General features: G+C 31.8%; 1 protein-coding gene across 1 annotated transcript; it reads left to right on the forward strand.

Annotated features, from left to right (window-relative positions):
* Positions 1 to 5,149: 5,149 nt before the first annotated feature.
* Positions 5,150 to 13,436, forward strand: LOC145158393 (SH3 domain-containing protein 2-like). The gene is made up of 4 exons (XM_079077298.1): positions 5,150 to 5,194; positions 5,317 to 5,418; positions 5,498 to 5,674; positions 13,350 to 13,436. Exons 1-4 carry the CDS (start codon positions 5,150 to 5,152, stop codon positions 13,434 to 13,436), a joined length of 411 nt encoding a protein of 136 aa, XP_078933424.1.
* Positions 13,437 to 13,779: the final 343 nt, after the last annotated feature.

Genomic DNA, 13,779 nt, shown 5'->3' on the forward strand with positions numbered 1-13,779 from the left:
ATGTGTTCCTATCCATGTGAATTTGTCAAAACGAAAGTTTGCGACAAATCCAAAACCATATGGACTGAACTTGTTCAATCTTGATTTCTTGCCTCATGGTAACATGAATGCCCACCATGTCTTCCAAGCAACTCACCCTTTCATATCAATGTACTTTCCATTGATCAAGGTGCTTTGTCTTTATGCATTCAAATGAGAACTCATAGAACTCACATGCATAATTAACTCAACTGGAATGACACAGAAAAAGAGTATGTCATCCACGATAGGCTTTAAACCTCAAGTCGTGTGCTAGTGATGATCAACTAGGTTTACTCTTGATTTGTTCTTGAAACTTTTCAAGACCATTAAGACTCCCACTGACTCCTTGACATATAAAATTCTCTTGTCAAGAAACATTTCTTGACAAACAAATATTCAAGAGTTAGTGTAGCCTTTTTGTCAAGTTTAACACTTCACACAATTGGTCCTGGTTGGTCTTTGTCTTATCCAAGACATCACAACTTACCAATTTCAAATGTGCAAGAATAAGAAAATTTTTCCAAATTCCACATTTATCGAGTGTTATAAACCTACTTAAGACTTGTCACTCATGTCAGAATCTTGACTCTAAGACTTGATATTGGAACGAAGTATGATTGACTTCTTGATTTAACCATTTCTACAATTCTCGATTCCTCTTCTTAGACATGCAATTGCACTAAGACTCACTTAGAGGATCAATTGAGATATGGTTCTTAATCATTAAGACTTATCATAAAACACAATAAAAGGTACTATCCCTTCTTCTTAGAATAGAGAAACTTTTATCTTTCTACCTACTTGATTCTTCTTATTCGTTCTGCTATTGATTGAAACTCTTTCAATCAACTCAGAATTATACTTAATCTTATAAGTATAATCATATTTACTAAACTTTAGTAAATCATGACGAATATCTTTATCACTCTTGTGGTGGACTTGATCAACACACAACCTATTGTACTCAATCTCCTGGTCCTTCTCTTGACACTTTTCCAAAAAAATTAGTCTAATTTCCAAAATATGAAGTTTCTCATTCATCACGCAACCAAGTTGTATGATTCTAAGTTTCTGTCCAATTGAAACTTGGGCGATGAGAATCTTCCTTTATTTGGCAAATCCTCGACATTTCACAAATTACATAATCAAGAATCTCATCCAATTCAACATTGCTAAAATTAGAAATACATAAACATCCATTTTCACATATGCCATTGCAAGGATAAATAAATAGGACGAAATCAAAATTCATTTTATTGCGGAAAAACTTGTCCTTACAATGCAATTCAAATGAAAACTATGCTATTTCAATTTCTAAGCAATCTATTCTAACTCTAAAGTAGTAGCTCAAAAATCCGATCTTCAAGCTATGCGATCGAAATCCATTTCTTCATGATCAGATTCAGCTTACTTCTTCCCTTAAGCTTCCTCTCTTTTCTTCGATCCTACAAAACATCAAAATGTAATCTTATCACATCATGTATTGAAAATCAAAGAATAGGAACTTATAGAGTTAGTTATTGGATTTTACCTGAAGTAGAGCCATACGTCTTGACTCTCCCATCTCTTAGATCTCTCAGGTAAACAGGGCAGCTTCGTCTCCAATGCCCCTTCTCTTGGCAGTAGAAGCAGATGGACTCTTTTGGAATGGTACAAGGAACTATCTCAGAATTTACTTTTTCCGGATTTCCAATGTCACCATTTTCAATGTCCATTGAAGTTTGGGAGTTTGATTTGCCAAACAAATTTGCTTGATCAACACGCCAAATCATTTCTGATTCAGCAGCTATAAGCAAATAGGTCAAATCAATGAGGGTCACGTCATGGTCCATCATATAGTACTCTCTAACGAACTCACTATATGATTCAGGAAGGGACTGAAGAACCCAGTCAACAGCCAACATTTCTGAGATATCGACACCCATCATCCTTAACCTATCAATGTGTGACTTCATCTCTAAGATGTGTGCACACACAGGTTTCCCATCTTCGTGTTTACTTGCCAAAAGGGATTGAGTGAGCTTGAACTTTTCAAGCCTTTGAACTTGTGGGTTAGGGAGAATAACTGGAGGAGGTGGAGGAAGTGAAGCATGACTCTCATTTCCTTGATCGTATCGTGGAACTTCATCTTCATTTGGAAAGCTTGTTCCAAGGGACTTGGGAAGACCATTGTAAGATTTAGACATCTACAAAACGGGAGAAAATTCAAGTTAGTTGATAAGAATCCTTGATGTAACACCCAAATGAAACATCAAGGCTAGGATCCAACACAACACTCTACAACCTAGAAGAGGGATGCCGTAATCTAGTTGCAGAAAGGTAGGTAAATGACGATTTACCAATTCCCACCATGAAAAACGAAAAAGAAATTTAAGTTTTAAATGAATTGAAACTCCTAGATCTTTTGAGATTCATTGAACTTTTCAATGGCATGTTTAATCTCGATTAGGCCCTTCAAGTTTGAGACTGGGATGCCGAGGATCACAAACAAGGTGTGAATAACCATACGAATCACGTGGTGCACCTAATTGCTACTATCACCTAATCAATGTGTCGGTTAGCCACACACGCTCCATTGATCTATGATAAACATCGAGCCACCCTTCGCCACCAATGTCAATCCCAAATTAGTGTGCCGGTTAGCCACACACGCTCCACTAACGTTTGACAATGGTACGAAGTGTAATTCCATGGATTAGCATACAAATTCACATTTTGCCCTAAAGTAACTAAGATTGGGAATTTGTAAAAGCATTTAGTTACTTTGTACTTCATTATACTTATAATGGAAGGTTTCGTCCTATCCTACCCGTTCGGCTAACGACCCTCCACTAGTCAAGAGTGCGGTGGGTAAGAGTGGATACCCATTCAATCGCCATTTTATAGGCAATTTCCTTAAACACCCCTTATAGACCAGCTTCGTGAATGAGGCCTACTAACGGTAAGACTGACTCTTTACTCATATATATAATATTAGACTTTTAATGTTACATATATATAGTATAGGGTGTATTTTACACTTCTAAAATACTAGGTGGTTTTATTAACTTTCTCTTTTAATTAAACTTTTAATTAACTTAACAAAACCATGAGGGTGTAATTTGAACTTTTCAAAATACTAGAGTTTTAGAATTTAAATATTACATAATTAAACTATTAATCAAAATTTTAAATTCCAAAACTTGAGGGCAAGTTTTGAAACATTTCAAAACATTAGGTTTTAGAATTTAAATATTTCAACATTAAACTTTTAATCAAAATTTTAAATTCCAAAACTTGAGGGCAAGTTTTGAAACTTTTCAAAACATTAGGGTTTAACTATTTAAATTTCAAAAACAAAACTTTTAAGTTCAAATTTAAACTATAAAACCTAAAGGGAGTAATTTGAAACTATTCAAACTTACTAGGGATCAAATAACAAATAATATAAATCAAACAATTAATTTTGTGATTATCTATATTTGACCTAATCCAATTTTAGTCACAAGATAATTACCAAATAATTTGAATAATCTATATTTATCATATAAAGAAACTATTATTCAAAAGATTTGAAATTATCTTTTGTTTTGGTAAGGATAATCATTAACATACAATAAAATTCGGATTTTATTATCAAAAACGATTTTGGCATCAATCCTACAACAAAACAGCAAGTAAATCCCGAAATATACTCTGTCAGACTCCCGGACTCGCCGAGTCAGTCCTGAACTCGCCGAGTAGGGCCAACTCGCCGAGTCCAGATACTGACTCGCCGAGTTGAGTCGGGCAGAGGCAAGAAAAACGATATTCAGAAGAAAAACGACAATTGCATCACATACAACAGAAACCAATCAAGTCTCTGATACCACTGATGAGTTTTAAGCATAAGAACAATCCTATCTGCTCATACAAACCCTAATGCTTGGATCTAGGTTTCTCTATTGTACATGCAATGAATCCAAGACTTACAAACCCCAGATCTATCAAATAAGAACTGAAATAAGGGTTTAGTAATTACCTTTGATTGTTATATAGCAATAACAATCAATCATTGCTTTGATTGGCTTCAGAAAGCTTAGTGCCTCAAGTGTTGCACCTCTAATGGAGTCACAAACACCACTAAGCAACTTGGATGAAGAGGGAGGAGAGAGGAGGCACCAAAAATGGCTGGAAACCCTAAAGGATTCCTTGTCCACGTTTTTAGGGCTTAAGGGTCCTTTATATACATGTAGGCTATTAGGGTTTACAACCAGGAAACCCTAATCTGACTGCTTAAGCCCTAAGCAGCCCATGGACCATTCCAGAAGGCCCTTGGACGATTTCTTTATGGTCCTCCATATAGAATTCGTCCATTGCCATCTAATGGATCCTAAGCCCAACTTTGTAACTATCTTAGAATTACAATATCAGTCCCCTTAATTTAATTAATCTCTTTTAGTCACAAAATTAACTCTTAATTAATTCTTGACTAATATTAATTAAACAATATGATTTCTCCTTTAATATATTATTCTTATAATATATTAATAAATCATAATTAAACCTTTCCCTCCTTAATTTATCCTACATATTGCTATGGTGAAGGCAACCCAAAAGGACCATGCTCATAATCGGGTCAAGTACATACCAAAATAGTTATGGACTTAGACACTAATCCAACAGTAAATTATGATATGGAAATTGTACCATTCAACTCTTTTTGGATCAATGAAGGATGAAATGCAATGAGGGGTGACCTGAAGCAAGAGTAAAGAAAATTATGTCACAATTATGGATACAATGATAATCAGAAAGTCCAAAGAAACTCATTGATGTGGAGTTGATAAAGTGAGAACAATTTTAACTGATGACTTTATCAAATTAGGGTGCACAACTGTAGCTCTAGCAACAAAACTACCCATAGAGTGGCCAACTAATATGACATTATTAGGCAAACTACTAGATTCAAAAGCACCTTCTTTTTCCAACTTTCTTTTCAAGTCCATTTGATGGACATTGTGTTGTAATTTGTAAATTCACGTGAAGAGTTTATTGAACATGGACAAAATTGTCCGAAGATAGCAAGAAATATGGTGTTGAGAACACATGCACTAGTGGTAGCACACTATCCAGAGCTGCAAAAAACATTTCAAGAGCTCGTGCTATAATGGAGAAGGAAAGAGGAAACCTACTTAAATCATTTGGGACTCAGGTTCTAATACAAACCATTATTATACAAATGTAACTGTGTAGATATTTCAAATTAGTGTTATAAAAATAGAAAGAGTTAAAGTACAAAGCTAAAAATAGAAAGTTTTTTCAAAACTTGAACAGGTGGCAGAGCCAGTAAGAGCAATGGTAATGGGAGATCCACTAGAAGATGCTCGTCGTCTTGCTCAAAGATATGATAGAATGAGACAAGAGGCTGAAGTACAGGTGTTCCATTTTTCTTTTTAATAAATGATTTTTTTCCTTAATGGGTAAAAAAGTAAATTATTTATATCTTAATTTGTAGGCTGTTGAAGTTTCTAAAAGACAAGCAAGAGTAAAAGAAGGAACATGGAATCCAGACATCCTTATGAAACTTGATCTGAAATCCAACATGGGAATTTCGGGAAGAGAAGTTGCATCGGCAATGGCTGTTGTTGAAGGTCAACAGCAAAAAATTACACTTCAGAGATTAATTTCCATGGTATTATTATTACTATTAACTATTAACTAGTAATAACACTATAATTCCCAAATTCGCAACTAATATGACACTGAATAAAAACAAGCTTAACCACAAAATTGAGATGGAATAATATTAGTTACCTCTGACCGATGAATGTTTCAAGAATAACTGAATCCTTGAATGCTAAATCGCACCTTCATATTGTTGATAATTGCCACAATGAAGCCTGGATTGTTCAATGATTTTAGATTTTACATCAATCAAAGCATGTTTTTGCGTCATAACTCTAAGACAAAACAAAAATTTCAATTCAAACAAGAACATAATCAGAATAAGTAATTTTGAAGTGTAAAATCGTATATATACTAATGGCGGAATTAAAATAAAATGAAAAATTAGAACCTGTGCTGTGCGAATATCCGTACATTGGAACGAATTCCATTGTTAACCACTAGAGTTCATTTTGTTAATCTCCTCTTCCAGATCTGATCGGAAACAAGGTCGATCGATGGAGACGGAACGGAGGCGATGAGGAAGGCGATCAACTGATGGGGTGATGATTGTCGTTTCAGTGATCCGCGGATGCCTAGCTCGGATATGCACAACGCACATTTTGTTGATCCAATTTGGATCTGGAAAGGCACCTTTACTACATTCTTGATTTCATTAATGGCGGATCATGTAACCTGATGATTTTAGGGTTACGATTTTGTGTATGAACAGAACTAAGACCAATGTGGTGGAGATGATGGTGATTTTGAGGGAAGATCGGCAGACTCGATGATTGAAACCGATGGTGATTGAGGTCGATTTAGGGCAAATGGGTGAATCGGTGAAGAAGACGACGTGAGTGTGTGTGTGTGAGAGAGAGAAAGACGCAAATGAGATATTTAATCTGGGGAATTAAAAGAGATATTTAATTCCTAAAATGCCCCTGATTCATTTTAAAAACATACCCCCTGTCTTATTTTGTCTATGTATTTACAAAAATGCCACAATGCATCTTGGCCATCCTTTTTTTTATCCAACGCTCCACTTTTAGTTCTCAAGTTCTCGGGAAACTATGAGTTGTCAAATGATCATTCCTCTCTCTCTCTCTCTCTCTCTATATATATATATATATATATATATATATATATATATATATATATATATATATATATATAGAGAGAGAGAGAGAGAGAGAGCTAGGTTCAAATGTGGATTGACATCTATTGTGCGGACGTGTGGACAATGCTATTATGTGAGAATGACAAAGAAAATATGTTGTTTGATAATATGAATACGTTCAATCTTACATAACTATTGTCATTATCACACATTCTCACTAATTAAATCGTCTATAAGGTTATTATAGGCTTTTTATTATTATTCTCATTCTGCCTGAATGTTGTCAGAATGTTTATTGAGTCGTATTCTGTCAGAATAAAAATGAGTGAAAAACAATATGTGAGAACAAAAATAAATAAGAATTAGTGAGAATGACGATATTTTTGTAAGGTTGAACGTATTTATTATTCGCATTACTAAACACCTTATTCTCTTAGTATTCTCATAGAATAACACTGTCCACACGTCCGCATAATTATTGTCCATCCACATTATAACCTATATATATATATATATATATATATATATATATATATATATATATATATATATATATATATATAGTGAGAGGTGGGAGCACAACAACACTCTGATCAACTTCCAACTTCTATATTACTTTTAAACTTGCACGAAACAAAAGACAGAGAAATAATATATTCAACAATCCTAGATGGGGATGAGCACATTTTGTTCAAGAACTTATTGTTTCTCGCTTTCCAGATGATCCAGAGTATTACATAAAATATTGAAATGATAATCTTGCGTTTTCGAGGGCAGTTACCCCAAGATGTTGCAAAACCAATGAAATCAGTCATACCAGAAAATTGCCGATCAAGGATATCACACCATTTAAGAACCCACTCCCTGGCCGCCTTAGCAGAGCTACATCTAATGAGAGTATGATCTATTGTGTCATTAACCTCACCACAAAGAGCATATAAAGGAGGTTGATTGGACGTTTATGAGCAAGGGTTTCAGCCATAGGGATTCTTCCTAACATAGCCCTCCAAACAAACCATCACACCTTTAACGAGATTATTTTTTACCAAGAGATCGTAGGCCCAGTGTATGAGCAGATCTTGGAATCAATAAACTTTCACACGATGTCAACTGAAAACCGCCGATCGGAGGCTATGTTAAAACGGAAACCAATGTAGGATTGCCTCAAATTGAAGGAGCCAAGTAAGGACTCCAAGACATTTAATTCACAAAATGGCTTCAGGGCTCCCGAGGGAGCTTTTTCAATTCCATAAGCAACATGCATTCATGAAAGTGTCAATTAGGTAACACCTCTTAGTTGATTCAAGGACATAAAGGAAGGGGAATAGATCTTGCAACTTGTTAGGTCCCAGCCACGCATCCCTACAGAATAAAATATCGTCATCAGTACCTAGAACAAAAAAAAATTACATTTGGGCTAATATTTATATTGTCAAGACTTTTCATTGCTTTGGAGATATCACACCACACTTCGGGAAGTGTTTTCTTAGCAATGTAGTCGAACAGTTTCTTTTTAAGATTATGAATACTGTAAACCACAACCTGTCACACCCCGATCCTTGTCGGAATCGATCGAGGCGTGATATATTGTTTAAAGTCTCATGACAACTATGTTATAATATGATTAGATTCAATTAAGTACTAAGTATGCAAACAAGATCCACAACATACAAATACAAATCCAAATATGAACAACATTTATTACATCAAATTTAAATAGTCTTGTGGATTTCTAAGGCACAACCTATTTTTCATCAACTTCATTCTTCAAATCTGCATCATGGGTAAAAACAGGTCAACTACGAGAGTTGGTGAGTAATCTAATTTTAGTAGAGAAAATTGTGAAGTTGAAACCTTTATAATTGGAAATTTGTTTTCTTTTAAAGTCGGCAAACAATTGTATTTAAGATAACGGTTTATAAATCAAAAATTGATTAACAAATGATAACAACAACAATAAGTCCTCACCCTATATATACATATGTATATATATAAAAATAAAAATAGGATGGAGCATCTAATCATCATACACACTCAACCACGTGCGATCAATCACCTTAGCGTCCCAAGGCGGGGTGGTCAACCCAATAGCGCTATTATTGTCCATAACGTACCTCAAGAATACGGGCATAGTCATGGAGATTAGACTAAAAATGGTAATGCACTACAAGTACATGTAGCGTAAACAAACAATAGTTATACAATTAATGACTCACGTATAAATGTCCCAACAATGTCTCAATTGTGATAAAACAATAAAATGAAGCTGGAATATATTAGAACCACATGATACACCCCAAAAGTATTGAAAATTATAAAGTATGGGGTAGATTACTCACATTAGTCCCAAAACGAAATGTGTGTGTCGTACGATAGACGATTCGGGTCAAAATGGCGTAGAACCTAATATAATTAATAGTTTTGGTTTAGGAACTGCTAAACGAGAATGAAGTATTAATAAATAATTAGACACATATTCTTATATTTGATGAATTAACAATAATTCATTTTGATTATAATATTAAGGTATTTATTTGTTAAATGAATTTTAAATTGAATTACTTACTTTGCATAATTAATTTATATTTTCAATTTAGGCCAGATTTTTAATAATTTCTTATTAAAATAATAACTTGCCCAATTATAATTATTTACAGATTTTAACAATTATTTATATGAAATAATCATTAAAATGCATTTTTACATGCTTAAATACTTAGGAAAATAGTTTTAAATAGTAAACAGTATTGAAAAATTATGAAATTATTAGGAAATCATTATTTCATACAATATTAATTACTGTAAAATTTGTATATTTTTCTGAACTGTTTTAGTATTTATTTAATATTTTAATGATTAAACAACACAAAATTCGGGAAAAATAGTAAATGATTCTCAAAAAATCTGTAAAATTAACCATAGTTTTATAACATGATGTAGAGCCCAGTGTATAAGTTTCAGATATTTGTGACTATGGGAAGTATTTTTTATATATTTCATTATTAATTAATCAATAAAATCATAAATAATAGTAAACAGTAATATAAATGCATGAAACTTCATATATCATGTTTAATCAGTATACAGGTCATCCCAGAATTTTCGCAGAATTTATTGAATGCAACAAGTATTTTATGTGAATTATTGCCCTACTTTATTGCAATAATTATGATAATTCAATAAAAATAAGATATTTTCTGAAAATTTCCAGAACTTCTTATTTTATTGATGGTATTCTGAGAAAAATCAGGTTTATGCAAAAAATGAGTTTTAGATATTTTGGTGGATTTAATTTGTTTCTTGTATGAATTTGAAACTTTTAATAACATACCTTGATGAATGCTTCACGAGGGATGAAGATTTGAGTATAATAGATTGTTCTTGGATGGAATATGAGTATTCTTGGAGGAAATTTCGAGATTGAGAGTGAGAGAAAGAATAGAGAAGATTTAAGTGGTGAAGAGAATAATGTGTTGGGAGAAAAAGGAAAGGAAAGTGGATGGGAGGTGTGAGTGGGAGACCATGGGAATAATCTTTTTGCTTTTGGTGGTCTTCATAATTTCCCACTAACACAAGCATCTTTTACATAATTAATATAAGAGTTTTATAAAATTTAAAGTAAAGTTTATAAAAAATAGAGTTTTATAAAATTTAATGTAAAGTTTATAAAAATGAAGTTTTATAAAAGATAGGTTATTATTTGATTATAACAATCTACTTTGATTTGAAGTTTAATTAGAGAATTCAAGTTTGATTCTTTTAATTTAATTAGAGCATTATACTTTGATTTGATTTTAATATGGTATCATAATTTATTTTGATTATAGTTATAACGTTGTACAATATTATGTTGCTATTAACGTCAAGTTATATCGTATTGTATGAGTTTTGATCCTATTAGCGTCAAGTAATCTTGAGTAGGGTTTATTAAATTTCTAATTGGGTTGGGTTCACCCGAATCCATTTTAGGCGGATGTCACACAACCTCCCTATAGCAAGTTCTTTTCCGATCTAAGATGCAACCGCCATTTAGTTAGCAAAGCGAGATTTTGGACTATAAGGGAGCCAACTCCAAAACCACCGTCTCTTAGAAGCAATGACTTTCTCCCAAGCGACCCAATGGATTTTGGATTTATCTGCCCCACCTCCTCAAATGAACTTCATTCTTAATTTCTTAAGATTCTCAATAATGATGTTTGGGGTATAAACGATGTATTTTTTCTTAAAACTTGTATGGCTCTTCACCTTACCACTACAACTCAAAATACTTTTTAATTAATGATAATTAATTGATTCATTAAAATTTTGGTAATTATAATGATATTTTTCTTACACCTTTTGCATTTGAATTTTCACGACTCTTCATCTTATTATTACAACTCATAAGACTTTTTAACTATTAATGATTAATTGATTCATTAATATAATGATTACATTGATTAATTTTTAAATAAAAAACTTAAATTTAACTGTCAAAATAACAAAAAAATTCAACAAAAAACTATTATTTATAATAATTTTAATTATTTAAAAATAATAAAATTTTAAATATAATGTTAAATATCGAGATGTCAAATTCACATGCAATCTAAATTGATCACATAAACTATCAAACTAAATTGATTAGTTATTAATAGTTAAATATTGCAATAACAAATTTCTAAATTGATAACAACGATATAGTTATCTTTTAATACAATATACATTTCAATAATTTAATTATATTATTGTATTATATGCAATATATTTGTTATAATTTTAATCAACAATTTCTGCGAAACGTGCGGAAATTTGTCTAGTTTTAATTAATACTCTTTAATTTTTTGTACTTTTAACATTTACTGTTCTTGTATTTGTAGCGTATGTCATATGGTTTGATATAATAATTGTTTCACCCAAAATTTATATATGTTCATAGTAATTTGTTTGACATTGATCAATACATAACAACTAATAAATAACAATTATAAGTAAATTATAAGGAACTGATTACTCATACTTTTTTATTCAAGTAACTACTAACACAAAAATCTCTTCTGTGAAGACTGAGTTAGATTTCGATCATTGTTTGGGTCTTGTGTTGTGCCATTAATGGATTTTCGAATTCACGTGAATCGAGTGTTTTGTATATGCCCCACAACTTTATTCATTATATATAATATAAGAAATAAGTTTGGATGTCAGAATACCATTGAAAATGTATACTAGTCACTCAGGTTTTCAGAAATTTAAATAACTTATTTACATGTTTGACTTTGGATTTTATTGTATTTGAATAAATTTGAATGGAAATAGTTCAATGCTGGTGCTACTAAAGATTTCATTAATGGTAGGTACTGTATTTGATGGTAGTCGGTAGATGAAGGTTTGACCAATTGAATTGTTGAAAGATTGTCATGCTTTCTTGTATTGATGAACATTAAAAAAAAAAATCGAATTTAAATCGTTGGTTTCTAGTTAAGAATATTGCTATTGGTTGGTTTTCAAGACACAGTTTTCAATTGATCAACTTTTTTTTTTTGGCAATCCTAAGGCTAGACCACGATCAAAGGAAAATGATGTATTGATGTTATATAGTATATACATACATATGTATGTATGTAAGATGAAAAGTTTGAAAAGTTGGGAAACGATAAAAATCAAAATTATTTTTGCTATGTTTCATCCTATCTTGTCTTTAAAACCGAAAGAGAATAGTATTGTCAATTTTGGCAATAATTTGTTACACATGAAAAAATTTATTAATATAATAAACTAGAGCAATAAAATCATGAAATAGATATGTGTTATATTTGGAGGACTAATTAAAGATAGTTTATAATTAATAAAAATGACGTTTGATAAAAATAAATGATAGACTAGCTGGAAATATAAAAGTGTATAAAAAATCATGCAAGGAATAAGTTTTTTTATAATTAATAGATAATATATTTAGAAGAATTTAAAAAAAGTCCATAAACTCGTTGAAATATTAATCTAGGTAACTTATAAATCAAAATTTTTTTACTTAAAAAACATAACAATATAATTTTTTTTTTCTGAAAAATACAATAAATACATAAAAAAAAAACCATCACCCGAGAATGGTCTTGAACTCTTGGTTGGATAACCTAAAAGAAGTTTATCCAAAAAGAAAAAAAATACAATAGACTTTAAATCTTTAAAATGGTATATTTGGTATGTTTGGTTAAACTAGATATCCACATTTGTGAAAGAAGGTAAACATGATGGGTGCATCCAATCTTACAACCAACATGAATGATGAATGATGTTTAAATAAAATGTCTTTAGAGCAAAAAAAAACGTGATAGTCATGTTTAATCTCATACACCACTTATGAATTTTTATCCGTTTAAAGTAAACATCCAACTTTCAAGTAAACATACGACAAATATTCATATTTATATAGTATATGTTACTCAACCATATTATTTAGCAAGCATTTTACAATGTTAATTATGAAAATAAAACATAAATATTCTCCAGATGATCCAAATACTCACATCATTTATATAGTAAACCGTATTATTTAGCAAGCATTTTACAATTTTAATTATGAAAATGAAACATAAATATTCTCCAGATGATCGTACAAGATAAATTGATTGTGAAAGAAAAGACAAAACGCATGACAATGACATATTTGTTGGAGGACTTTGATGATAGATGACAAATTAGAAACTAAAAATGTTGCTTAAAGAAACATAATTGACTAGATATGTAAAAGTATATGATGAAAAAAGATTATTTTAGAAAATAGCCTATTGATTTCAAAAGTTATATATGAATTGACATCGTCTCCGTTTGTTATTATGAGCAACACACAAAAAGACTGTATGTTTTTAATATTATTTTTGATGGCGGGGATGCAACTAGGGATGAAAGTGGGTCCAAACCCGGACCGGATGGATCCGAGCCCGGAAAACCCGGAACCGGTTAACGGGATTTTATAGAACCGGAAACCGGACCGGTATATAGGAACCGGTTCCGGGTACGGTATCGGGTAAAGTGGG

This window comes from Lactuca virosa, chromosome 2 (assembly GCF_052849685.1).
Source record: "Lactuca virosa cultivar CGN04683 chromosome 2, Lactuca_virosa_CGN04683_v6, whole genome shotgun sequence".
Lineage (NCBI taxonomy): Eukaryota > Viridiplantae > Streptophyta > Magnoliopsida > Asterales > Asteraceae > Lactuca > Lactuca virosa.

Bases quoted from the DNA above. Each gene is read 5' to 3' on its own strand.
- LOC145158393 (XM_079077298.1), top strand. From the start codon at position 5,150: ATGGAGAAGGAAAGAGGAAACCTACTTAAATCATTTGGGACTCAG. The intron at 5,419-5,497 runs GTGTTCCATTTT...CTTAATTTGTAG, and splicing joins GACAAGAGGCTGAAGTACAG to GCTGTTGAAGTTTCTAAAAG. The intron at 5,675-13,349 runs GTATTATTATTA...AATATTCTCCAG, and splicing joins TTCAGAGATTAATTTCCATG to ATGATCGTACAAGATAAATT.